We start from the raw sequence: 27,902 nt of genomic DNA, 5'->3' as shown, positions 1-27,902 counted from the left end.
AGATGTTCAGCTTGGGTGATTGGCAATGCCCACCCCATCCGAAGGCCAGAAATGCAAAAGCTTCTTCCTCTTCATTAGCTGACCCTCCCTCCACAAGGCAGATAGGTTAGGGAGTCTGTAACTTCTTGTAGGCGGGGAAACTGAGGCACAGAGAACGACTTGAGAATCCCAAGCATAAACAGAGTCTATGCCAGACCTCTGGAAGCCAACTGTGTTTACAGGTGAGATGCTGAGGTCCTGGCTGCTTTCCCTTCCCTCTACACACACTCACCTAAATCTGCTAGTTGGGGGCCTCAGGCTAACTAAGACCACTTGTCCCAGCCTTAATCAGCTCGATCACTTGATCAGCGTCTCGTCTCCTTCATGGAAGGCTAGGACCTGGCCAATCAGGGAGTTCCTGCTTTGGGGAGGAAACTGGGCCACGTGAAGTCCAGGCCCTGGGAACAGGATTCGTGTCCCCACCCTGAGCTGGACTTCCTGGGAGTCCTCCTCCCCCCAAAACTGGTGGGCCTGGCTTCGGAGGTTATTCTTTCTGGAAGTGCCAAGGTGTGGGTAGGTGGCTGCGGGAGCCCCAGCTGAATGGGGAGGCTCTGAACTGGGTTCCTGTGTTCTGGAGGAGGCTCGCTAAGAGGGCCCACAGGTTGCCTCTGGATGGAGGAATTGGGTACTACTTTTCCCAGGGGCCTCTGCACTTGTAAAAGGGCCTCCTGGTGATGTCTGCTACTGAAAATGAGCTAGAGCAATGCTTAACCCAAAGGAGGCTAATGGGGTCCTTGCAGGCCCTGTGGTTTTCCATCTTCCCCAGGGATTGGCCAGAGCTCTGGGGAGAGGGGCCAGGGGAGTTGATAGCTTCTGACAACCCAGACTGGGTTTGGAGGAGCAATACCCCTCCTGCCCCTCCCCCCTAGTCCTGGGAAGGCGCCTGGCTTCCAGCTGTGATCCAGGCTTCTGACCTGGGGGCCCTCCCCTCTGGCTGAGGGAGCAAGGGAGGGGGTCCCCTTTGTGAGGTGCAAAACCTGGTCTGGATTCTTGCCGACTGCCCCGCCCCCTCCAGGGCCGCACCTTTTCAGCTGTGCTGGAGGAGGACATCCAGACTCCCTCAGGACCCACACGTGACTCTCCCACCAACACATCCTTGAGACTACTTGTCAGAGCCCTGGCTAAGACCCTTTGCCTCTGCCGCTGAGGCAAGTCAGACCTCCTGTCAGGGCCTCAGTTTCCCCTTCTGTACTTGAAGGGATGGAACTGAGGCAGGTGGTTGTCAGAATAATTTAAAAAATAAATGCGGCTGCAGAGGCTGGCGGGTAGAGAGAGATACCGCAGCCAATGGCCAGGGTGGTCAGGGAAGGCTGGAGGAGGTGGGCTCTAGAGCAATAGCCTTTGGCCAGGCAGAGAAAAGTCAGTAGGAGGCCAGTCCCTGCTGGGAGTAGAGAAAAGAGGAGTGAGAAGTAGGGGGGCGGGGGAGTGGAGGTGAGGCTGGGAGGTAGTTTGATTGAGGATACATCGCTGGAGTCTCAAATACCAAAGATTCTCTGGACTTGGGGCTTTTGGACTCTGGGAGCCATGGATGGTTCTTGAGCTGGGGAGGGTGGTGCATGACTCGGAGAAAGCTTTCAGCAGGATGCAATAGAGGGAGCTGGCACCCTCCCTTCTCTAGCCTCGGTTTCCTCTCCCTACAGTGGGGAGAGCACTGCCCTGCCCGCAGCCCTGCTAGAACTGCTGTAAATGCCCAGCGGGAGGGAGACCTCACAGCATCTGAGGTGTTTCATTTGGAGGAGGGTTTAGATCAAAAGGGCAGAAAGTTCTGATTTGGCGAAGACCTGAGGAATACATAGGTGTTCACTATGTTCTCTCTACTTTTTCTGTGCTTGAAATATACACCCTAATTGTAAATATATAAAAGTAACATGCGTATCAAACGGGACGATTTTTAAAGCACAGGCGAGTATCCTGCGTGAAAGAGAAGTCTTTCTACCTGCCGGGGCGGGGGGCGTGCTGGACGGTGTGTTTGCGGATCCACACGCAGCCCAGTGAGCTTGGGGCAGAAACCGGCCCTGCGGCACCGGCCTCATTCGGACCCTAATCGAGGGTTCCCGGTTCGGAAGCACGGTGCCCTCCTGGTCGCCTTGCGCCCTGCCCAGTGCCAGGGAGCGCCCACACGCGGGTGTGCACTGTCTATACCTGCCGGCAGGGTGGGACGCCGCGTGCGCCCGGAGCTCGGGCTCTCAGGCGCGGGGGGGAGGGCGGTGGCCGTCCTGGGGACCTGCCTGGGGTCCCGGGCACTCCGGCCCGCCTGGCCTGGCCGACTCCAGGCCGGGATTTCTCCCGCACTGACTTTCCGGGCCCGTGCCAGTCCGGCCTCCCGGTCCCCGGCCCCCGCGGCGGGGCCGGCTGCTCCGGGGAGGGCGGGAGGAGGAGGAGGAGTTTGCGCGACTTTGTGGGGCAGCCTCGGCCTCGGCGGCGGCCGCAGCGGCACGCGGGAGAACGCGAGGACGCCCGCCGGGCCGGCCGGAGCGGGCGATGGGGCCCGTGTGAGCGCGCCCAGGCCCGGCCCGGTGCCCGGCGGGCGGCAGCATGTCCGCGGGCGGCGCCAGGAAGAGCACCGGGAGGCCCTCCTACTACTACCGGCTGCTGAGGCGGCCCCGGCTGCAGCGACAGAGGAGCCGCTCCCGCAGCCGGACCCGGCCCGCCAGGGGTAGGCGCCACCCCGACCCCTGACCCCTGACCCCAGGCCCTCCCTAGCGCCGAATCACCGCCTGATGCCCCGGGATGCCCGCGACCCTGGGTCCTCCTGCTGTCTCTTTACCCCGGACCCTCTCAGCCGCCCCTTCTGGTTGCCCGCAACTGTGTCTGCTTGTTTCCCACTCCCCTAGCTTCTCCTCAACCTCCACCCTGGTGGGGAAACTGAGGCTCCGGTGTCTCCTCTTGCCAAGGGCAGGCAAAGGGGAGATCGCAGTTCAGCTTCTTTCTTCCCCCTCTCACTTTTGACCACCGTGCCTCAGTTTACCCAGCAGCGGGGGCATCACCATCCTGAGCGACCTGGCTTTCCTCCCCTTGCCTGCACTGCCCTGGCCTCTCGGCTTACCTCCCCCCAACTCCCTCTTCGCTCCTCTGGGACTTAAGTGGACTCCCCCGCCTCTTGGGTGGAGGGGCACGTGGGTGGACCTCAGGGGGTCCTATCCCGGGGTCCTTGGCTCCACCGGAGTGGTGGCGGGTAACATCTGTCCCGGACGTCTCTGAGTGGGTGGGCGCCACCTCCTTTGAAATGAGTTTCTCTCTTTTCAAGGCCAGGAGGCAGGACCCGGAGGGGGAGGTGCGAGCAGCATTTTCTTTTTCCAGTAACAGGATCCACAGCTGGAAAGGCGTGTGATCCAGGGGGCTGGGTGGGGGCCGGGACTTCCTTCCATGGCTGGGTAGGAGGTGGGGGGAGGCCCCCTGGAAGGAGGAAGGCTTCGAAGGGGCCCTGGGGAGGCTGGAGTCCCTGGCAAAGGCTCAGGCCCACTGACGCGCCCGTGGGTGGGAGGGAGGAGGGGGCTTGGGAGTACCTAGTGGGCACCTGAGCTGAGTTTACACCATCAGGTTATCTTCGGAATCTGAAAGGCTGGCCCGGGGCCCAGGCTGACCCAGAGGGGTTTGAGCAAATCTGTGCTTAGAACCTGGTCAAATACCCCTCCGGGCACTGGTTGTGTGGCCTGGGCCCTGTAGTTGCCCCTAAACCTCAGTTTTCTCGTCAGTATGAGGATAAGTGAGGCAGGCAGGCAGTATACGTTCATTTGCTTCTCCCAGAATGGGGAAGACTTTTCCCACAGTCAGGGCTGAACAACAATGTACAGGGCTTCCTCAGGAAGTGGTGAGTTCCTGGAGTAGTGAGTTCCCTGTTCGTGGGAGGGTTCAAGCTGAGGTTGGGAATGCACACATGTGTGTGCTGGGAGTTCAGTCTTTAAGGGTCTCCCAAGGCCTATGATCTCCTCCCCCTTGCCTTCCTTGAAAAGGCCTCTGGCTACTGCCTCCCTCCAGGCTTGGCCTGGGCGATCAGAGATCTGGGCTCAAGCACTGTGACTTTGGGCAAGTCTTTTCCCTTTTCTGAGTCTCAGTTTCTTGAGCTGTAAAAGGGGGCTAGTAGTATTGATACATGGAAGATTCCGTGAGGAAATGGGTTCAGGTTGTGAGAAATGGGAGCTGTACAGATGGCCAGTTAAGCTCAGGTCACCATGAGTCCTCTGGTACTCACCCCACCCCTGCTCGATGCCCTGTGTGACCTTCCCTTCACTCTTCACCTCAGCCCAGCTCCATCCCTGCGGGCACAGAGAGGACCCGAAGTCCCCCTCCTGCTCAGCTCACTGGGCCAGAGACAATCAATACATGTCTGGCCATCGCCTGAGCCCCAGCTCCCAGGCTCGCCTGTGCAGGAGTCACTGCTTTGTGTCCCAGCCTCAAAGGAGCACCCAGCCTGCAGGGAGGGGGGAGGAGACTGTCCCTGAACAGAAGTTACATCTGGGGAAATCAGGGAGAGCTTCACAGAGTAGGTGACATTTGGACTGGGCTCACCAGATGGGTAGAGTTTCCTTTGGCAGAGGGAGTGGTTGAATCAGATCTGAGTTCAAGCCCCCGCTCTGCACAAAGGCAACCTTTGGCCAGTTACCTCTCCAAGCCTCAGTGGGCTTGTCTGGTAAATGGGGGTGGTGATGGCAGGGTTGTTTAAAGACTGAGAGCAAAGGCATGGAAAGGTGCAAGCCCGCGCTGCCAGGGCCACAGTTGAGTGTGAGCTATGGATGTCCTTACTCTGGACAGAGCAGCAGCTGTGCAAAGACAGGGAGTTGGAAAACCTCTTGGGTGTGTGGGCAGAGTTCATCCCGGGGTGGCAGAGGGCCTGGGTTGGTGGAAGGGAATAGCGGGGAGCAGTAGTTTGGGCCTGATAAAGGCCCTTGAGTGATGGGGAGTCATGGGTGGGGGCTGGGAGCTGCCTGGCAGGGTGAGAGGTGGAGGTACCCGGGTTGGGGGCAGGTAGAGCGTCACTGACCTTCCTCCACTAAACTCCCAGATCCCTGACTCTGCCTCCAGGGCTGCCCCTCCTCCTGAGGGCAGCACACCCCCGCCCCCCAGGTGGTAACTCATGCTGGGGGAGCCTTCTGACCTCACGCCTCAGTCTCCCCATCTGCAGTGGGGCTTGGTCCCATGAGAATGACATCATCAGATCCCCAAGGAGGTGGTGGTACCCAGCATCCCAGCCCTGATTGGGCCCTTGCTCCACACCCATTCTGGCCTCTGCCACAAGCAGGGAAGGACAATGACCGAGAACGCAGGCGTGTGTTTGTTCAGAAACAGGAAAGCGCAGGGAAGAAGTGGCTGGTGGTGGGGACGCGCAGCTGGCCCAGCCAGGGAGAGGGTTGTGACCAGACTGCCACCTCTCTGAGGAAGCTCCCTGCCCACCGCCCCCACTGTCCCTCTGGAGTGGTGGGAGGGGGCTCGCTGCAGACTCGAGACTAAGCCTGTCCCTGGTGGGGCCGCCAGTGAGGAACACTGTCTGCAGTCCCCCAGGTGTGACCAAAGCAGGGCAGTAAGCAAGCCTCTTCCCTTCTCTGTGCCCTGAGTTCTCCATCTGAAGAACGGGCAGAGCGAATCTGTTGTTGGTAGAGGGGGGCACGAAGTTTGACGCTGGCCAGAGGCAGGGTGGGAACAGTGACGTTTGCATGGCAAGCGTCATCTGGCCATTTTGGGTCGCGCCTTGTGCCCCTGGGTCCGCTTGAAGGCTGGGCGTGGCCCATGAATTCGAGGGGGTCCTCACCAGCCAGGGTACCTCCCCACCTGCCCCCACCAAGGTCAAGAAAAGCTTTGTCTGTCTGTCTGACCTACCGGTACCCCCAGGGCTGCTGGGGGTTTTCTTCTTGCCCTGGATAAAGTCCACCCATTCATTCAACTAGCAAACACGTCTTGAGCACCTACTATGTGCTGGGCATAGGGGCACATGGGGATGAATTGCATAGGCTCCCAGCTCTTGGCAAGCCCCCAGTTGGTTGGGGAGGCTGGCTTGCTGAGCTGCCCTGGGGCACAGAGCCCTTTTGGGGATACCGGGCAGTGGTTAGTGGGAAACGGACTCTAGTCCCAGCTCGATCATGAGCTGGTTATGCGATTCTGGCACATCCCAGGGCCTCAGTTTCCCCATCTGTCAATTGGGGCTAATCCTGTCCTGCTGCCTCCCATGTTGGGAGACCTCTTGGAATGCCCAGCCCTGTACTCAGGGGAGGTTTTGATTCTTTTCTTCGTGTTTTCATCTGAGTTTTTCCTGGGGTCCAGGCACATGCCAGGCCCTGCCTGGGCGCTGCAGACTTGGCCTGTGTTTTCTCCTTAGATGGTCAGTTCCTTCTCCAGGCCCACACATACCCCATTGCGTGGCCCTGTGTCGTGGCTGCTGTGTGGTCCCACTCCCCTCCACCTGGGTGTCTTTCCTTCCGAGGTATGCTGGAGTCTGTGTGAGGGGCCTCAGGAGGGGCTCCCAGGAGCGCTCCAGCATCCCCTGAGGAATGTCCTGGGCAGGAGGTGCCCAGGAGGACGAGGACTGACCTCCTGCGGTGGGGGTCACCTCCCAGGACTTTGAAGTTGGCAGCTGAGTGATCTAACCCCTGACGTCCAGAGGCGGGGGGCACTGAGGCACAGAGGGGCCACCTTCACAGAGCGGGGTATGGAACCCAGGGCTTCTGGCCCCCAGGAAGAGAGCAACATGGTTGGGGAGGGTGCTGATTTGCCATGGCTGCTTCCTAACTGGGAGCGATGGCTAGGGAGGGGCCTGGGTGCCACCATAGTGAAGGGTGGGCGCTGGGACCTCTCCATGGGGACCCTGGCTTCAGGGAGACCCGCTGAGAGGCCCCTGGGCAGCATCTTGGGGCCCCAGGGGCTGGACAAGCCTGAGAACAGCCCTGAGGGTGGGGGCTGGTTGTACCTTGTGGTCCCCCCGGTCTTTAAATGTCCTTCCAAGAGCCCAAGGCTGAGACCTCTGAAATTGTACATATACTTTTTTCTGCCTTGTTTCCTCCTCTGTTCCTGCTGAGACACCATCTCTCCTTTGGCGATTGGCTCCAGCTTCTCCAGGCCTTTACATAACTCAGGTAGTGGACCTTCACTCCTTCCCACGACGTGTAATAAAGTTCAAATGACTTCTGTTTGCCGAATGCCTGCTCAGTGTTGGCAGTGAGCTTAACTCTGTATTTGCCTGATTTAATGCTCACAACAATGCTGGAGATGGATACTGGCATAATTCTCATTTTAGAGGTGAGGAAACTGTGTCCCAGAGAGTGGGAGCCTTGTCCAACGTCACGCAGCTAAGGAACGGTGGAGCCCAGCTCTGCCCTGCTCCACATCCTGGGCTTGTGAACGCACCGCCTCGGTATCCCGCGGGCAGGCGGATCCTTCTGAGGTTAGGCCTTGCCTTTGATAAGGCCACCTCCTCCTTCTATCTGATTTGCACAGTCAGCAGCTCTACGAGTGTTCACAGCCATCCGCTTCCACAATCCTGAACGTAATTCAGGAGGGAGGCAGGGGAATGACCCCACTGGCATCTGAGGTGGGGAGGGTCCATCCTGCTTGTTGAGCCCTCTGTCTGCCTGGGATGACTCAGGCCATCCCTCAGGCCCGGGCTCTCCCCCGGCCCCCACCCTTGTATCCTGCTCCCATTCATGCCTACCAGCCATGTCCTCCTTTCCCTGGGCAGGTCACAGGTCTTACAGACTCAGCCCTGTTTTTCCACCAAGTTCCTTTGTGCTGAGGGTTCAGCATCCCGTGTTGTGAGGTCCCTGGAGACCAGCAGACAGCTTGAGGCCCACTTCCCAGAGCTGTGTAGGTCCTTGAGGGAGGCCGGAGGCCCAAGTTCGTCTGCTGGAATGTCAGCTTCTTGGTCTTTGTGTTTCTGGCGCATCCTCGTCCCCTTTAATAACAAGGAAGGTAACCGCTTCCTTTTACCCAGCTGACTGTGTGCCAGGCCCTGTGTCAAGAGCTTCACCTGACTATCTCGTATCTCCTTTCACCTTTCCAACCCTCCTAGGAGGTAGGGGGCATTACCATCCCTTCCCTTTGCCAGGTGAGGAAACTGAGCTCAGGGTGTGGAGGAAGAGGCAAGGTTCAACCCGAGGTCACCGTACTCGCAAGCTCACGCTTAGAAGCGCGCTTCCAAGGGTCAGGTCTGGAGCTCTGATTCCTGGGCGCTCTTTCTCTGCCCCGTTGCGTTCTGTGCTTCCTGAAACCTGGTGGCACAGGGACAGGCCCGGAGCCTGCTTTGCTCAGCTGCTGATGGGGGGAGGTTGGAGGGATTGACCTGTGTGGCCCTGGGAGCTAACTGTTCCCCTTGACAATTGGAGAAACTGAAGCCCAGAGAACCAAGGCCACTTGCCCGAGGTATGTACAGACGTTAAGGAGAGATCCAGGTCTGGAATCCACAGCCCTTTGCATCCTATTTTGGTGTTGATTTTGTTTGTTGCTTTTCCTAATGTTAGCCCCGATCGGGACACTGAGGCAGCTGGGCTCCTTGCAGGGTCTTCTTGGCGGGAGGGAATAGGGGTTGAATTCCTGTGTAACTTGATACAAATGTGCTCACATCCCCGACCGCTTACGTGTTTTGCTTCGAAATGACACGCAGCCTCTTGACTATTTTTAAAAGAAAAGCAATGGCTGTGATATTTCCCCTGCACCTTCCTCTCGAGGCCACTTGGTTAAATGTCAGGAAAGGGAGAGTATTTCCTGGTCAGGAACGTTTGGAGCTTGCTGGGAGCTGAAGTTTTGTTTTCTGTTAAGTAGGTGTTTGGGGAATCGGTTCCCAGCCCTCCTCCGCCCCCCACCCGCCGTTCCCTGGGAAGGTTGTGTTTGACAGTTGCTGGGAGGAGGGATTTGAGAGGGAACAGCCGAGATGCCCGCGCGTGGAGTGGCAGGGTAGTTATTTTTAGCCATCCCGATCCTGTAGAGACATTTCAGCATTTGTTCAATATTTAATTATCCATCTGAAATTGGCCCATGTGGCCTTGAGTTTGGAAGTGGCTGTCTGTGCTGTGATTTCCTCTGATTGCATAAATAAGGAAGGGAGGGGAAACGCAATAGCCCTCCAAATAATACTAATAAAAAAATAAAAAGAGTAGACTCAGTACTCAGAAAAGACAGGCTTGGTTTCACAGTCTAGACAGACCACCTGTACGTTAGTAGGAAAGATGAGCCCGTGAGGGTGCCTAGCACGCCCTTGGAAATGCAGCCCTGCTTGCTCTGTGACTCTCAGACTCCACAGCTGCCTGGGTTTTATTGGGGATGGGTTTCCCCCCCTCCACCAGGTTCCTGTGTTGACCTTGACAGCTGCCAGGTACCCGAGAGGAGGTTTGGGGATTTTGCTTTTGGAAGTCTTGTTAGCTTTTATTTCCCTCCTCTCTTCTCCCCGACAGACAGGATAGCACTGTCGGCATCTGGGCTGTGTTACTTCTTTTTTCTTGGCCCTTAGGGGTGATGTGTTGACATGGCTGTGAAATGGAAAAGGCAGAGCACAGGGAGGACGATGTGGCTGCTGTGAGGCTCAGCCCGCTCTCCTAAAGCCTCCGGTGGATGAGGGAGCAGAGGGGAGGGGAAGAGAGTGGGGCTAGAGGGAGCCAGGCAGCCAGTGATGGGGCTCCTTTTGGTGTCCTGCTTGGCTTGGGGACTGTAGAACTTGGGTTTAAAGGTTGGAAACCAATAAATTGGCAATCTGGGATAGTATTCTGGAAAAGCGGTTTTCTATCCATTTATCCCTCTATCCTGGGGACTGAGTTTGGGTCAGGTGTGTGGCCAGGGCGGGAGTCCTTCTGACTGCACCATAAATGCTGGTGACCTCAGGCAAGTCACTAAACATCTCTGGGCTCAGAAGCACTTTGAACAAGTAGATGTGAAACAACATAGGGTATCATTATAGGTGGGGTGAGTTGTCATTATCTGTTCATCCAAAGCCTGAGGGGTTAATTGCAGCTCTATTAGGGCTGATCTAGAAATAAAATGTGATGCTTGTGGGGATCGGAGCCATCCAGATGGCTCCTTGGCATTCCCGTCCCCCAGAGGCTGCTACAAGTGTCACTTGTACTTGTTCAGAGCAGCAGAGCTTTAGTGAGCCACCTACTGTTTGCAAGCCCTGTGCCAGGGGCTGCCGTGGAGGATACAGTCAGCCCCCACCCCCAGGGAGCCGGGCTTATGGGGAAGGTAGTCCTGTAAGCGGGTTGGCAGATGGTGTGACTGGAAGGGTAAGCAGGGCCTTGGATGGCGAGCCACGAGGTTGGAACTCCCCCTGGCAGGCCACACGGAACCAAAGGGAGAATTTTGAAAATAGCAGTCATTATAATAGCACCGACTTCCATTTTCTGAGCACTTAACACAGTGTAGGCGCCCTTCTAAGTCCTTTGCGTGCATCATTTCATTAAGTCCTCATTCTCACAGATAATTGTATCAGCTCCATTTTGCAGATGAGAAAACTGAGGCTCAGACTGGTTAATTGACCTCCTCAACGTCACCCAGCTACTGAGTGGCAGAGTTCAGGATGTTTCATTCTCACTGTACTTACCAGAACTGCAATTTAGGAAAATGATTTTAAGCAACCAGAAAGCTAGACTGATGTGGTCCGGGGAGCAGAGAGAGTGGGTATCAGTGATCACAGGTGACTATGTTGGCCATCCTGTTGCAAGAGGCAGTGGGTTTGAGCAGGGAGAGAGAGAGGTCAGGGGTCGTCCTCACAGCGAGAGGGGTGGGAGCTGGTGATGGGATAGGCCCAGGCAAGTGGGGAGGGTTTGGGGTGAGGGGGCAGCAGAGCTGTGGGCATGGCTGACAGGCCTGCTCTGACTCTTGATGCTGCAGGGGCGGGAGGAGGGCACCAGACTGGGCAGGGGGTGCCTTTGGGGAGTAGCTTCAGGAAAGTGGTGGAAAGGTACTAGAGGCTGCAGGAGGTCAAATGGTTGAGGGGTGAGGGTGGCGGGCAGAACTGGACATTGCTGGAGAGGCTGGGTGGCTGTGGAGGTCTGAGGGAAGCCTGGGTTTCCCATTAACTGTCTGTGTGGTCACTGTTCCCCCTGGTGTCTAGGGAGCTGTTCAGAGCTACATGTTAGCAGCAAGCAGGTTGGGGCCCTCAGGGCCCTTCCGCGGCATCAGCGGCAGCCTCTGAGCCCTCCTGGGACAGGACCTTGGGCTTCAGAAAACCGGGGTGCAGCCCTCCAGTCCCACCCGCAGAGGGAGAGCCATCTGCAGAGGGAGGGGCCAGTTTAAGGAGTGGGGAGCAGGGGTGTTGGGTGCTGGGGCAGCCCTTCATGGGGATGTTATGGAAGAGGCTCCTGGGTCACTGGTGGTCCCCAGGGGAGACCACCAGCTATGGGCCAAATCACTCCATCTCCTTTTTTTTTTTAAAAAAAATATTTATTTATTTATTTATTTTTGGCTGTGTTGGGTCTTCATTTCTGTGCGAGGGCTTTCTCTAGTTGCGGCAAGCGGGGGCCACTCTTCATCGCGGTGCGCGGGCCTCTCACTATCGCGGCCTCTCTTGTTGCGGAGCACAGGCTCCAGACGCGCAGGCTCAGTAGCTGTGGCTCACGGCCCTAGTTGCTCCGCGGCATGTGGGATCCTCCCAGACCAGGGCTCAAACCCGTGTCCCATGCATTGGCAGGCAGACTCTCAACCACTGCGCCACCAGGGAAGCCCCATCTCCTCTTTTTTTTAAAGAATATAACGTTTATGTTAGTGTTTTTCCCCTTCTCCCCCAACCCCTAGGATTACAAAAGTAATAAAGTAATAAATATCCATTATGCAAGAGAAGAAAATAAAAAATAACCTTTAATTCTAGCCCCCAGTGATAAGCTCTGGGAGCATTTGGAAGGTGATTTCCAGGCTTCTTCCCTTCTTGAAGTTTTTGAAAGTTCTAAAATATTTGAAAGTATAAAAAGTGTAGAAAATGACATTACAGACACCCAGGTACTCACCTCTCAGATTTAGCAAACGTTAACATTACCATGACTGCTTCTCTTTTCTTCATTTTTTCTTTTTCTTTTTCTTAGAAATAAAATGATTCAGGTACAGCAGGGGGTCGGCAAAGTACAGCTCACAGGCCAAATCCCACCTGTTTTCATAGAGCCCACCGCCTGTTTTTGTATGACCTGCGAGCTAAGAATAGCATTTACATTTTTCAAGGGTTGAAACAACAATCAAAAGAGGAATAATGTTTTATAACGTGAAAATGACGGGAAATTCAAATTTTCCGTGTCTATAAGTAAAGTTTTTGGAACACAGCCCCACTTATTCATATTGTCTGTGGCTGTTTACGTGTTACCTTGACAGGGTTCAGTAGTTGAGACAAACCTAGAATATTTGCTCTCTGGCCCTTTATGAAAAAAATGTGCTGACCCCTGAGATACAGCTAAAGCCTCCTACGCTCTCCCCGGGGATAACCAGCCTCCTGAAGGCGGGCCATGTCCTGCCCACGTGTACTTTTACTACAAAATGCTTCAAAATGTGTAGTAGTGCATTGTGGGTTTCCAAAGTGGGTACAGGGAAATGGCACACGGTGGAGAAGAGCAAACGCATGTCTCCATGCTAGGACCTCCTTATATCCCGAATTCCAGCAGCACAGATAAATGGCAGCTCTCTGCCGGGCCTGGAATAGGCCCTGGGGCTACAGAGTCACAGGAGAAAACTCAGGAGGAAAAATGGAGAAGGTCACACTTCAGGCTAAATTTCCTAGAAATCCTCAGAAAGCAAAGGAGCAAAAAGGGACTCAGGGACTAGAGAACCCTTCAGGCCAGGTAATTAATCCTTGGAGTGACCGGGGAAACCCAGACTTTTGGGAAGGCTGGGGATTCTTTGAAAGTGAGGTGTATGTCAGGATGAGGAATAGGAAGTATGGATGGTCAAAGGCAATTGTTTGTTTTTTAAAGATTTAACAAAATTTTTGGCTGCGTTGGGTCTTCGTTGCTGCGCATGGGCTTTCTCTAGTTGCGGCGAGCGGGGGCTGCTCGTTGTTGCGGTGCGTGGGCTTCTCATTGCGGTGGCTTCTCTTTGCTGCGGAGCGTGGGCTCCAGGCGTGCGGGCTCAGTAGTTGTGGCTCGCGGGGTCTAGAGCGCAGGCTCAGTAGCTGTGGCGCACGGGCTTAGTTGCTCCGCGGCATGTGGGATCTTCCCAGACCAGGGCTCGAACCTGTGTCCCCTGCATCGGCAGGCGGATTCTTAACCACTGCGCCACCAGGAAAGTCCCAAAGGCAATTGTTAAGGGACTCAAGTAGAGGGGCTTAGAGAAGAGCTGGTGACAGTGTCTATAGATGCTGAAAGTTTGCAACGCTTACACTGGACTGTTATTCATGAGGCCAACCAGGGACTAAGGGGTGAACACTAGTGCTGTCCTTTTGGGAGGCCCTACCCAGAATCCTGAGACATAGCTGGGAGGCACGTCTTCTCAGCGCTTCCCTCCCACCTTCTGAGAACCAGAAGCCTGACCCCTCCACGTCCCCTCTGAGGCGTTCTTGTGCCCCACCAAATGCTCTATGTTGAGGATTCCCAGGGCAGGGATGTGCCCTGGACCCCAGCCCTCCACAGTCATTTCCATGCCTCTCTCCCAGCAGACCCCACCCCCGAAACAGTGGGCAACCTCCATTGACTCTGAACCATGTCCTGAACTTAAAGACAGCTTGAACTCTGATCCTGATTCCTTTTGGGAGATAGCAGGTTATCGCAGTTCCATAGGTTCAAAACTTCTCCCTTCCCCAACCCAACATCAGGGGACCAAAACATGCCGTCGAATGAGGCATCCCTTATCCCTTTCTGCCGTGTAGCGGGGCTGGGATGGCACCTGGAGATGTAGAGAGAGCCCAAGGGCAGGGAGGACACTCAGCCTTCCGGGGGACTTGGGACCTGTTGTCCTCTCACTTATCTCTCCATGGAGGCGCTTCCCATCCTGGGGCAGCCCTTCGATTCAGAGCTCGCCAGGCTCGAATCCTGCCTTCTGCGTTTCTTAGCCGGGTGGTTGTGGTCCTTTCAGTTGATGTTTCTGAACTTCAATTTCTTCCTGTTAAAGTTGGAGCTGATGTTTCCTACTTTAGGAGTCAGCGTGAGGATATATATACACATACCGTGCAGTCCCTGTCTCTCTTAGATCTGTTTCTCCACATTTCCTGGTGGTCCATTTTATTACATACAAATATCCAGTTGTTCTGCTGCTAAATTTGTTGAAAAAACGATCTTTTCCACCACCAATTTATCTTTGTACTTTTTTCGAAAAATCGATCGACCACATATATGTGGGACTATTTCTGGACTCTTTATTCTGTTCCATTGATCTATATGTCTATCCTTTTGCTAATATCACGCTATCTTGATTTCTTTAGTTACATTTCAAGACTATAAAGTATGTCTTGAAACCAAGTAATATAAATCCCCCAACCTGTTTCTGCTTTCTCCAGATTGGTTGGCTCTTTTAGATCCTTTGCTTTGCCACCTAAATGTAAAATTGAGCCTGCCAGTGTCTTTCAAACGCCTGTAGGATTTTGACTAGAATTGCATTGAATCTATAGATCAGTTTGGGGAGAGATGCCATCTTTACAAGACAGTCTTCCCAATCCTTCAAAGTGGTGTATCTTTCTGTTCATTTAGATTTTCTTTAATGTCTCTCAGCAATATTTTTAAAGTTATTAGCCTTGTACTTGTTTTGTTAAATTTATTCCTAAGTATTTTTGCTACTCTTTGTTAATAACTATGAAGGGTGGAGTTTTTACCCTACTTGCTGACTAGCAACCTAGCCTGGTAGAGTTTCCCGGGTGCCGGCAGAAGACACGAGACTCGTGGGTCAGAGACAAAGGACACTATGACTCATGGCCGGTAGCATGAACTTCATGTTTGCATCAATTTTCTTTCCCTCCAAGTTCCTAGGGCAGTCACAGGTGTTTTTGTAGAACGTAAAACAATCTGCTCTTTTGTTTTGTCAAATTATAGCTTCATGTTCCTTATAGGACCTAATGTACAATCTATGCGTCAACTGTTCCTCAAGCTAAAAAATTACACAAAGAGCTAAAATTCAGTTTGCTTTAGTATTAAATCATTAAATTAGAAACTTGGAGATTATTTATTTATTTATTGAAGTATAGTTGATTTACAATGTTCTGTTAGTTTCTGCTGTACAGCAAAGTGATTCAGTTATACATATATATTTATTCTTTTTCATATTCTTTTCCATTATGGTTTATTGCAGGATATTGAACTTAGTTCCCTGTGCTATACAGTAGGACCTTGTTATTTAGAGATAATTTAAAATTTGAATTCCAAGCTGTCAAATACAGAAAGGTAAAGAGGGTTTTAAAGTTATATATAAAAAATCAGTATGTACACACTTAAAACTTTATGCCTATTTTAAGTTGTTGGAAAACTATAAGACTGTTGTATAGCCACGTTGTTCTAATTGAATAGTATCCTTGTTTCTGAGGAAAACAGAGCAACTTCTCCACAGTCTATTATGCTTTTATAAACTGTTTAAAGGTACTTTTCTATTGTCATTTAAAAAAATAAAGCGCTAATTCCAGCTCTCACACCAAAAAAAAAAAAATAATATACTTTTTGAACAAACACTAAGTCCTGAGGTGGAATTTTGGGGTAAAAAGAAATCATTTATATTTTCTGAATGAAATGAAAAATAGAGTGAATTTAGTTCTATACCTGAATATTTAGGGTTTGATAATCATGATTCTCTCTGGAGTGCTGTTGTTGGAGCTTATATACCCTAAAGAAGTTTTAATAATGTATTTAGTATCTGTGCTGAGGATAAACGCACAGCGTGTGGAGTGACCATCCAAAGAGAAATATTCTCTACGTACAGATGTGAAAACATCTGTAAACTACATTATAAAATAACCAAGAAAGGTACCATATACTTTCGTGGTTTTCAAACCCTTTTACATATGTTGATTGATAACAAGTGCATTGTAGAGAAAGAAAGAAGTTTACATTAGGTAGGGTCATGAATATTGTGTTTCCAAAAGGAAGCTTTTCTCCTTTTAAGGCAGCCATCGATTTGGAAAAGGGACCTTGAGAGTCCACAGTCCTGGGTCAGCCAATGGTGTGACGTCACTACCCCTCCATTTTTACTAGAATAAGTTGAACCTTGATCAGTGGGTGTATTGGCTTCCTATTGATACTGGAACAAACTACTGCAAATTTCGTGTCTTAGAACACACAGACTTATCTTACAGTTCTCAGGGTCAGAAGTCTGAAATCAGTTTCTCTGGGTTACAGCCAAGGTGTCGGCAGGACTGCATTCTCCCTGGGGGCTCTAGGGAAGAATCAGTTTCCTTGCCTCTTGCAGCTTCTAGAAGCTGCCTTGACCCATGGCCCCACCTCACTCCCACCTCTGCTTCCATCACCACATCGCCTTCCCTGTCTTCTCTGATGCTCCTGTCTCTCTCTTATAAGGACTCTTGTGATTACATTGGACCCTCCCAGGTAATCGAAAATAATCTCCCCATCTCGAGATCATTAATCACGTCTTTGAAGTCCCTTTTGACATTGAAGTTAACATATTCATGGGTTCTAGGATCAGGATGGGCTCTTTGGGGGCCATTATTCTGCCTACCACAGGCAGGTAAGGTTTAATAACCTCTAAGAACCATGTCTCCTCCTTCTTCCAAAGATGGATGGGGGACTTCCCTGGTGGCGCAGTGGTAAAGAATCTGCCTGCCGACGCAGGGGACACGGGTTCGAGCCCTGGTCCGAGAAGATCCCACATGCCGTGGAGCAAATAAGTGCGTGCTCCACAACTACTGAGCCTGCACGCCACAACTACTGAGCCCACGTGCCACAACTACTGAAGCCCGCCCGACTAGAGCCTGTGCTCTGCAACAAGAGAAGCCACGGCAATGAGAAGTCCGTGGACCACAACGAAGAGTAGCCCCCGCCCGCCGCAGCTGGAGAAAGCCCACGCGCAGCACCAAAGACCCAATGCAGCCAAAAATAAATAAATAAAATAAAAAACAAAGATGGATGGCCAAAGTCTGAACTGGAAAAAGTGTGTGTAGGAGACCTACCAACATATCGGTGCACTGTTTTGGCAAACTCACTCTTCATTTGGCTAACTGTTAAGAGCAGATAAGAACAGTACAGATGTGCTTCACACACACACACACACACACGCACACAGATACACAGTGGCATCAGCTGGACGGCCCTGTCTGAAAAGTTCTAACACTCTGAAGGTTCCTTGACCTGCTGCCATGGTGATCTTACCTTTGGCTCTTCCTGCAGTTCATCCGGCCACTCCTGCAGTAGCGGGGGAGGGGAAGTTGGGACATCAGTTCATTGGCAGCTTTACGCTTGGGGAACTTCGTTCCCTCACCCACGAGTTTGTTTCTAAATCTAATTTTTGGACTTTCCTGATCCACTTTCTCTAACTGGTCATTTGGGCTGCTGTTGATTTCAATGTCATTTGTTTTGTTTTCTGATTTTGTTTTTTCTCTTGCTTCTTTTCCTTTTTCCTATTCAGACGTATTCAGAGGGTACAATTTGGCACTGAATCATCATACCCCCTATTTCTATTTTACTATTAGTTTTGGGAAGGCTGAATTATTCTTCATTCAGCAAGTGGTACGGGTCCCACCCGTAGCCCATCCTATTCTCCAAAGAGTATCTCTGATACCAAGTTTTTGAGTACTGTTCATGATATTTTTCTATGTAAGTGCACACACGTACAAACAGAAAGTAAAACATCATATTAGTTTAATCATGTGGACAGCAAATGTATTTCATTCTAAAAAGCCCATGGCAAGCCTTTGCAGGGGTGTTCATATTTCTGTGCCTCTTGCCTCTAGATTGCTGGCCATTCTCTCTACTCAGGGAACCCTGGATATGAATACATTTCTGCAGTTAGTTTCTCGGGATGGAAAATCTCAATTGTTTACACACAGATTTGATTCCATGTATTTCAAATAGGCTATTTATTAACTTTTCATTCTGAAATTTTTACAGATATGTAGGCAGTTGCAAAACCAGTACAGAGAGGCTTCCGTGCATCCTTCACCCAGTTTCCCCTGATAGTTACATCTCATGTAACCAGTACAATGCCCTCCAGCCAAAGACCCACCAGGAACACACCTCCAGCTGAACAAGTTGGGTTTATTACTTATGGCAGTGATGGAGAACACACACTGTGGGGAGCCACGGGACATCTCAGAGTGTGGTAGAGAGAACCTACTCTAGGATTTGGGCTTTGGTTGGGTGATTTGGGGGACGTCTAAGGAAGTGGGGTTCACTCTTGATTGGCTGCTCTCAGAAAGCACGGGCAATTCTGTGATGGGGTGTCTCAAATCTTATCTCCAGGGAGAAGAGGCAGCACAAGGATAAAGCTGTCTTCGGTAAAGAAGCAGCAGACACTCATTTTCGCCAAGGTGGGGAGATTTGTGGTATTTTGTGGGTGGCGCAGTGACCTGGCTTTTGTCAGTGGTTTAGACAAAATGATAAAGTGGACTTGTTTTGCCTCATTTTATCATGGTAGCCTTGTCTGAGGTTGGTATCCTGGAGGTTGTTTATGTCCAAAAGGAGAATAACATGGCAGAGCTGTGAATGCCAGGTCAGCTTCTGGATGTCAGTGTGGGCTTTCCTCCTTCCTCTCTCATCTTTTGTGCACATCGGTCCGATGCGTGTGTATGACTCTGTGCCATTTCAGCACATGTGTAAATTCGTGTAACCACCATTGCAATCAAGACACAAGACTATTCTGTCACCATAAAGATCTCCCTCTTGTGCTGCCCTTTTATGGTTACACCCACCTACCTGCCCCCCCCCCCACCCCTAACTCCTGGCAACCACCAATTGGTTTTGCATCTCTATGACTTTACCGCTTTGAGATGGGATCATGCACCATGTGACCTTGTGACATTGGCTTTTTGCACCAAGCATGTTGCCCTGGAGATCATCCAAGTTGTTGTGTATTTCAATAGTGCATTCCTTTTTCTTTGCAGAGTAGTATTCCATGGCATGTGTATTAGTTTCCTATTGCTGCCATAGCAAGTTAAAACTTAGCAGCTTCGGACTTCCCTGGTGGCGCAGCGGTTAAAAATCCGCCTGTCAATGCAGGGGACATAGGTTCGATCCCTGGTCTGGGAAGATCCCACACGCCACGGAGCAACTAAGCCCGTGCACCACAACTACTGAGCCTGCATGCCACAGTTACTGAAGCCTGCGTGCCTAGAGCCCATGCTCTGCAACAAGAGAAGCCACCGCAGTGAGAAGCCAGTGCAGCACAACAAAGAGTAGACCCCGCTCGCCGCAACTAGAGAAAGCCTGCACGCAGCAACAAAGACTCAATGCAGCCAAAAATAAGTAAATTAAAACGAAAACAAAAGAAAAAAAACTTAGCTTTAACAACACAGATTTGTCATCTTACAGTTCTGTAGGTCAGAAGTCTGGTGTGGGTCTTGAGGGACTAAGATCAAAGTATTAGTAGGCTGCATTGCTTTCTGAAGGCTCTCGGGAAAACTCCATTTCATTGCCCATTCCTTGTTGGCAGAATTCAGTTCCCTGTGGTTGTAGGACTGAGGTTCCTATCTTCTTGCTGGCTGTCAGCTGAGGGATGTTCCCAGTTTCTAAATAGAGGTCACCCACGTTTCTTGGCTCGTGACCCCATTCTTCCATCATTCCTCTCATGCTTAGAATCTCTGTTGTCTCTTCTTGCATCATTGAATCCCTCAGAGCCATCCTTTTGCTTTCCTCTTGCACATTTCAGATTATCCCCACCTGGAAATCCAGGATACACTTGCATCTCAAAGTCCTTAACCTTAATCACATTTGCAGGGTTTCTTTTACCATATAAAATATCTTCACAGGTTCTGGGAATTAGGGTAGACTTCTTTGGAGGGAACATTATTCTGCCTCACACACTGTGGATGTACCACGGTTTAACCGTTCACCTACTGAAGGACGTTTTGGTTATTTCCAGTTTTTGGCTATTACAAATAAAGCTGTTGTGAACATTCTTGTTAAAAAAAAAAAGTATAAGTGGATTGCACTCTGTTTCCTTTTGCAATGTACTTTTTTCACTCAACCTTTTATTTCTGAGTTTGATTCATGCTGATCTGATAGAACTGGGTCCTTTGTAGGGGTCCGTGGACATTGCCCCCTGGAGTCCTACCCTATTCCACCGAATGACTGCCCCAAGGAGTCATCCACTGGGGCATCCATTCCCCTGTTGGTGGACATTTAGGTTGCTTCCTACATTCTGCTACTACAAACAGTGCTGCAGTTGACGTCTCTGTGCAGATCTCCATGTGCAAGTCTGAAGCATTTTTCTAGACTGGACATGTAGGAGGGGAATTTCCTGTCTTAGAGTATATGTGTGTGTGTGTGTGTGTGTGTGTGTGTGTGTGTGTGTGTGTGTGTGTGTGTGTGTGTGTGTGTGTGTGTGTGTGTGTGTGTGTGTGTGTCAGTTTCAACTAGCTCTTTTCTAATTGTTCTCAAATTCTTTTCTTTCCACCAGCAGTGAAAAAAGACTTTCCCACATCCCTGTCAACATTTGGGGTCATTGTTCTTTTTCATTTTTGCCTCCCTGAAAGGTGTGAAATGACATCTGGTAGTTTTAATTTGCATCTTCCTGATCACTGTTGAGGTCCAGCACACACATCCACCCCTGCCTTGCACCTCCTCCTTCTATAGAACTGACTTCTTTTCTCCTGCTGCCAGTATCAGAGGTTGCCGCCTCGACCTGTTTTTAAGCAGTAAGATCTGGGCGGTGCAACCCAACAACTGAAATTTGGTGTCTTGTCTGAAATTACAGGATGTTCCTCAGGCCTCCGTGTTTCCATGGGAACAAGTAACAGTCATCCTTCATGATTAGGAGGTATCCATGGCAACCAAGCCAGCAGCATTTGAATGAAACCAATTTTATTTATTTTTTTGCAAACACATGAAGGTTAAAATGCATTTCTCCGACTATGGCTTCCAAGAATAGGAAGGCAGCCTGGTCTGCCTGGTGAAACAGAGACTCTTGACCTCCTGCTGGAAAGGGGATGCAGGATCAGCTGGTCCTATGACCTAATTTTGTAGACTGGAAGCCCGAGAGGTCATGTGAAGGTCACACAGTGAGTCTGAGCCGAGGGAAGACGCCTGAACCAGTGCTCCGAGGTCTGGAGGAGACTCGGAGGTCGGCCGGTTCGCCCTTCCTGGGGTCTGTCCCTGGGGATGCCACCTTCATCCTGCAAGATGTTAGCAAACTCACTCAACTTCTCTGGGGTCCTGCTAGTACCGGTTGTGTTGCTTAGAGCTCGGTGCGGGGCATGAGCCCAAGCATCCCAGTGTCTGCTTCCTCAAATTAGAAAAGACTTGCTACTAAGTCAAAGGCCAAAGGCAGCTGTGTTTTTAGAGGCAGAGATAGAACTCAGGGGGTCAGCTTTCCATCTTCTTTGCCTTTGTAAAATAAAGAGCGGTTTTCTTTTTCCATTTCTTTTTTTTTAGGTGGTGGGGAATAGAGACAGTCACTGCTCTTACTTCCTGACTCACTGGATTGATGATAAGTCATGAGCCCAGGGATGGAAAGGGGCTGGCCTGGAGCCACACAGCAGAGTCAAGGTTAAGTTGAGTCTCCTGGTCCCAGCCTGCTGTTCCGCCCCCTACCCCATGCTCCAGGCATCCTCTGCCTTCTCTGAGCCCCTCTAAGTGTGGGTTTGGGGGGAACAGTTTCGGCATATACTCTTGCTTCTTACCTGGGGGAACTTTAGAGGAAGTCACTTTTCCCGCTTAGAACCTCAATTTACTCATCTGGAAAATGGAGCTCCCATAGCTGTCGAAGTTGTGAGGTGGGGATGATATTTGAATGTGTCTCAGTGCGGGCAGTATTGCCCCTAAGTGGACAAAAAAAATTGATTCTAGGAAGGGGAGGTGAAAAAGTCTCACTCTTTTTCTGTGTAAAGCCTGATATACATATAGGACAAAAAGATACTTACTGTATATCTGTGGTTTTAGAATTTTGTTGAGGGGAAACTAGGAAATGAAAAAGATTCCTTGGGGGGAATGAATAAAAGGTAGAGAAACACTGGTCCGTACCCCGGGGAACCATGTGGTTATTATTACTAACTTTTTGTTTGGAGCTTGTGTTGGCTGCTGGCTTCTAGGGGGAGCTGTTTGGCGTGTAGGGTCAGAAGGGAGCCTGACCGAGCCCAGACTCTGCCCCTGAGGTTCAGTGTGATCCCCAGGCATGTCACAGCTTCCCATCCATATGTAAAGGGGGTCCCGCCAGCTCCGTGAGTGGGGCCTGGTTCTCAAGCAGCCAAGATCCCGCCTGGTGGATCCGTGGGGGTCCAGCAGGAAGCAGTTGGCACTTACACGAGGATGATTTGAGGTGTGGGCAGGTGTGGGGAGCCATGAAGAGGAGTGCAGGACCCCAGAGCTACTGGCAGCTGGGGCTGGTCCACTGAGGCTGGTAGGAGGGGAGGGGAGCGTGGCTGCTGGGAGGCGAGAGCGCAGGAGACCTGATGGTAGTCCGTGGTAGTCGGGAGCTTTGGTGGAGAGAGGCAGCTGACCCAGGCGACTCTCCTCCCTCCCCTGATCTCCTGCCAGGGCTCCCCACTGGCCAAACCCCATGGAAGCCGGAGGACCCAGAAGCCGGGTTGGTGGTCTACACCCTGGAGCAGGAGGCGGGGTGGAGAAGGATGGAGAATGGAACTGGGGCTAAGCGGAAGCTGTCCGGAAAGGTGCCTAGATTCCTCTTCCTCTGGCGTGCAGGAGGAAGAGTGGACTTCTACCCCAACCATCCTTCCCTGCAGCCCCCTTGCTGGGTTTCTGCCTTCTGATGCAGATAGTGTAGCCTGGGCTTTTTTTTTTTTTTTTTTTAATCTTGAGCTTATTTGAGCAAAAATCAATTTGAATTGTGCAGTGCCAAACTGGAAGTGGTTAGAGATGCTCCCCAGGGTGTCTGAATTGAAGTTTACGGCTACTTTGGGAGCACCCACGAGGGTCTTTGCTATTTATCTACTGGGTTAGGAGCTAGTGGATAAGTTCCTTTCCTCTAGTCTCAGCTTCCTCATCTATAAAATGGTGGTTGGACCACGCAGCCTCTGAGCGCCTCTTGCTCAGACCCAGCAGGCAATGGCCGTGATCTGTACAGGCTGTGGGAACATCAGTCTTTTTTATTTTTTAAAAATTATTTATTTATTTATTTATTATTTTTGGCTGTGTTGGGTCTTCGTTTCTGTGCGAGGGCTTTCTCTAGCTGCGTGAGCGGGGGCCTCTCACTGTCGCGGCCTCTCTTGTTGCAGAGCACAGGCTCCAGACGCGCAGGCTCAGTAGTTGTGGTGCAAGGGCTTAGTTGCTCCGCGGCATGTGGGATCTTCCCAGACCAGGGCTCGAACCCATGTCCGCTGCACTGGCAGGTGGATTCTCAACCACTGCGTCACCAGGGAAGCCCTGGAACATCAGTCTTTTTTTTTTTTTTGGCGGTACGCGGGCCTCTCACTGTTGTGGCCTTTCCCGTTGCGGAGCACAGACTCCGGACACGTAGGCTCCGGACGTGCAGGCTCAGCGGCCATGGCTCACGGGCCCAGCTGCTCCGCGGCATGTGGGATCTTCCCGGACCGGGGCACGAACCCGTGTCCCCTGCATCGGCAGGTGGACTCTCAACCACTGCGCCACCAGGGAAGCCCGGAACATCAGTCTTGATCTTAGAGAAGAAGCAGCCTCGCTGGGCTCCTTGTGTCCTGCCAGGTGCCTCTGTGTGTCTCTTGCCTAGAGGTGTGAGGGCACACCTGCCCAGGAAGGGGCAGTGAAGCTGTGGCCAGGTGTGTGTGTGTGTCAGGGAGAGGGGGTAGTTCCTGAGAGGCTTCTGGAGGCTGAGGGCAGTGTCGCACACATGGGTGGGACACAGTGGTTAGTTATGGAGGACCCCCAGGTGGAGGTGACGGGGGATACTGGGGGTGGGGGCGAGATGAAGGCAGACTGGGGGGTGCAGGAAGAGATTTCCTGGGGAAATCTCCAAAAAGAGTGGGTCTTCCCTATTGTGTGACTAGCAGACACCGTAGAGGGGGAGCGGAGTGAGGAAGGCTCTGAGTAGGAAGCGCCATGAGGGAAGCAGAGAGGCCCTAAGACGTGGCAGTCACTGGGCTGAAGAGGAAGCTTTTCTAGAAGAGGTGGCCCCAGGGCTGCCTGGTAGGCCTGAACCCATCCCCTCCGGTGGCCCACTTCCTCCAGTCCCAAAGTGGCTTTGCCTGCTTGCCCACCGGCCAGGGCTCAGCACTGGCCTGCCCTAGTGGGATGAGGGGCTCAGCTCTGTCCTTCCACACTTATGAGGACCCCTGTGCAAGCCGGCTGCACAGAGAGAATGGACCGGAAAGTGTAGCGCGGCCCCCCAGTAGCCCGATCTGCCTTCTGGGAAAACCTGCTCCTCGTCTTTCCTGTGTGTGTGCATGTGTCCACACATCCACTCGTGCACGTGTATCTGGGGATGGATCCGAGTGTCTACATGGATGCAAGCGTGTGTGTGTTCTGGGTGTGCGCCTCTGACTCTGCACCCCGGTGTGTTCGCAGGTACCAGGGAAATCTCCACCCCGTCCTTTTTCCCGTCCTTTTTCTTCTTCTGAGTCAACAGGTCTTTCCCAAGCACCCGACACACACCAGCCTCCGTGCAGGGCGCTGGGGGTGTGGAGATGCAGCCGGCTTAGGCGTGGGCATTAGGAGTTCCACCGTCAAGCAGAGGACACACACACACACACACACACACACACACACACACACACACGCACACTGTGCAAAGTGAGAGCGTAGATAGGCTACTCCACCGTCAAGCAGAGGACACCCACGCGCGCGCGCGCACACACTGTGCAAAGTGAGAGCGTAGGTAGGCTACCCTGGCCTGGCCTTTGCTACAGGAGCCCTGAGGGGGCTGAGAGCTGGGGGCGGAGGAGGTTACCAAGGGTTTCCTCCAGGGCGTGCTGGATGGGTCAGGCTGGGACCAGCAGGAAGGGGGGCCTCTGTGGGAGCCACAGCCCAAGCACTAGAAAAGAGACAGCCAGTGCCGAGCCCGGCGTCGGGGAGCCGGGGGAAAGCGGCCAGTGGACTGACCTGGCTGTTTAAGTGGGCGTGCTCAGGCTGGGGCTAAGAGTTTAGAATGAGCGGTCGCCATTTAAAAATCAGAATGTTTCATATTAAACGCCCCCCCACCCCAGATTTCCAGGTCCTCCTGAACCGCGGGAAGCTTTGGCTGCACTGAGCCCCCCGTTGCTATGCTGAAATAATTGGCTGGAGCTGAGCAGCTGGCCGCTGCTCCCCTTTCCTCCATTACCTGCCTGGCCCTGGCACTATTCTCAAGTTTAAAGCCTCAGGAAGAGACAGTTCCAACTGGAAGCTAGAAATCATAGAGTCTCGTGTTTGAAGGGACTGCTTGTATACCTCCAGTAACAGGGAGCTCATTGTCACACATCACAAGATGTGCGCCTTGAAGTGCGGGTTTTAGGAGACCTTTTTTTAAAAAAAAGTTGTAAATATATACATGAAATTTACCATTTTAATCATTTTTAAGTGTACAACTCAGTGGTATGATGTACATTTACAAAGTTGTGCGACTATCCCCGCTGCCCATTTCTAAATCTTTCCCATCACTCCAAATAGAAACCCTGTACAATCAAGCAATAAGTCCCCAAGCTCCCCTGTCCCCAGCCCCTGGTAACCTTTCTGTCTCTATGAATTTGCCTGTTCTGGGTATTTCGTACAAGTGGAATTATACAGTATTCGTCCTTTTGTGTCTGGCTTTTGTCACTCAGCATGTTTTCGAGGTTCATCCAGATTGCAGCATGTATCAGAACTTTCATTCTTTTAAGGATGGAATTACCTTCCATTGTATGCGGCCACCACACTGTGTTTATCCATTCATCTTGTTGATGGACACTTGGGTTGCTTCTACCTTTTCGGCTATTTTGAATAATGTTGCCATGGACATTAGCATACAAGTATTTCTCTGTGTCCCTGTTTTCAGTTCTTTGGGGTATAGGAGTGGAATTGCTGGGTCATGTGGCCACTCTGTCTTTAACTTTTTGGGGAACCGCTATCTGTTTTCCACAATGGTTGGACCATTTTATGGGGACCAGTTGTGTGTCGTCCTGGCCTGGACGGGAATGACAGGAGGGCCTGACTGGGTGGCTTAGATTGTCCACGCTCACCCTCTCTCTCCCTCTGTTGACAGAGTCGCCCCAAGAAAGGCCGGGCTCCCGGCGCAGCCTGCCGGGCAGCCTCTCAGAGAAGAGCCCCAGCATGGAGGCTTCAGCTGCTACGCCGTTCCGGGTCACGGTAACTATCTCTGCGTCACCATCGCCACCTGGCCTGGGGTGCTGCTCTGCGACCCCGCGGCCCCCATTCCTGGAGCCTCACGGACCGGGAGAGCATCCAGCCTCCCTTGTTCTAGGTATCCGATCGCTCAGCTGCTCCCCTCTCTGTGGCTCAGCCCCATCCCAGGGGGCCACGTGGGGGCCCCTTCTTGCGAGGGAGGGGCCAGACAGAGGACAGACAGCTCTGCAGGCCATGGGGCCCAGAGCTGAGCTGGCCTGGGAAGAAAGAGGCTAGTGTTAGGTCGGATAAACGCACCCTCACGTGTGCGCACACATGCCACGCTTCCTTAGAATGCACCCTTTTTGTTTCCACATTTTAATGTCTCTCATATTACAGCCCGTGGTGTGTCATAATTTAATTGCTGTGTCTTCTTTCTTGGTGGCACATAAAATAATGCTGTATCTTACAACTGATGATGTCTTAGAATCAGCAAAGGACAGTATATATATCTTAGCTACTGGTTATTAGTAGTCCCACCAGCACACATTCTTTTATTTCAAACCTAAATGACTTAATGGAAACAGAATCCAGTGAGCCTTAATATCTGACTCTCTGTGTTCTCCTGTGTCCCCACCATCCTTCCACGCATGTGCAGTTCTACGTCCCTTTACTGCCCCCATGCGCATGTTACCAAGTGCCCCTCTGTCCATGCTCTGCCAGCTGCTGGAGAAGTGGACATGTTCCCTTCCCCTGGGAGCTCACAGTCTGTAGGGGAGGGGGCTATTTGATCATTCGTTCATCCATTCATTCATTCAACCATTTTTTATGGCGAGCCTGCTGTGTGCCAGGTACCATTCTTTGCACTGGGGCTGAGTGGGAGGAGCTGGCCAAGAGAGTACCAGGTGGATGAAGCCCTTGACCCTATGGGCTGACATTCTTGTGTAGGAGCTATGTGCCGTGAAGGAGAAAAGTAGACTGATAGGGAAAACCAGGAGAGCTTCCTTGCGGTGGTGTGGTTGAGAAGTGATAGTTGAGCTGGAGTCCAAGGGATAAAGAGCTAGCCCTCTGGGGCTCCGGGGAAAGAAGGGTTTTTTTGGGTTTTTTTTTTTTGTGGTACGCGGGCCTCTCACCGCTGTGGCCCCTCCCGCTGCGGAGCACAGGCTCCGGACGCGCAGGCTCAGCGGCCATGGCTCACGGGCCCAGCCGCTCCGCGGCATGTGGGATCTTCCCGGACCGGGGCACGAACCCGTGTCCCCTGCATCGGCAGGCGGACTCCCAACCACTGCGCCACCTGGGAAGCCCGGAAAGAAGGTTTTGATGGAGGGAATAGAGAGGGCACAGGCTTGGCTGTTGCCATACAGTGTGATATGGGGGTTCCAGGTGAGGTGAGAGTGGGCTGGGAAAAGTGCTCCCTAGGAACATCTTTGAGCTGGGTCTTGAAGGGTTCCTTAGGAATTGGGCAGGCAGCGACAGAGAGGGAGTTCCAGGTAAGGGGAACAGCAGCTGCAAAAACATGGAGGCTGGCATGGAAGCACACTAGAAATTGATGTGTGTGGAATGGTGAAATGCTTGATGGGACTGGACGTGAGGGGTCTGGAGGTCAGGGTAGGAGGTGAGGCTGGGAAGATGGGCCAGGTCCGGGTCAGGTGGCGCCTC

General features: G+C 52.1%; 1 protein-coding gene across 12 annotated transcripts in view; it reads left to right on the top strand.

The window, feature by feature from the left end:
* DAB2IP (DAB2 interacting protein) overlaps nucleotides 1–27,902 on the top strand; it is a 194,820-nt gene that overhangs the window by 65,614 nt on the left and 101,304 nt on the right. For 4 of the 12 annotated variants that reach the window (XM_060300508.2, XM_060300512.1, XM_030858779.2 and 1 more), the window contains exons 1-2: nucleotides 2,462–2,695; nucleotides 26,164–26,267. In XM_060300508.2, the coding sequence (XP_060156491.1) occupies nucleotides 2,575–2,695; nucleotides 26,164–26,267 (225 nt within the window). In that variant the 5' untranslated portion in view covers nucleotides 2,462–2,574. Of the gene's footprint in view, nucleotides 1–2,460; nucleotides 2,696–6,870; nucleotides 7,104–26,163; nucleotides 26,383–27,902 lie in introns of those variants that run through there. The other 8 variants (XM_060300511.1, XM_030858783.2, XM_060300510.2 and 5 more) reach the window with 6 other exon arrangements.

The sequence above is a fragment of the Globicephala melas genome, chromosome 6, assembly GCF_963455315.2.
Source record: "Globicephala melas chromosome 6, mGloMel1.2, whole genome shotgun sequence".
Taxonomy (NCBI): Eukaryota; Metazoa; Chordata; class Mammalia; order Artiodactyla; family Delphinidae; genus Globicephala; species Globicephala melas.
The sequence above is the reverse complement of the archived record's forward strand: the minus strand, read 5'-3'. Positions and strand labels throughout refer to the sequence as shown.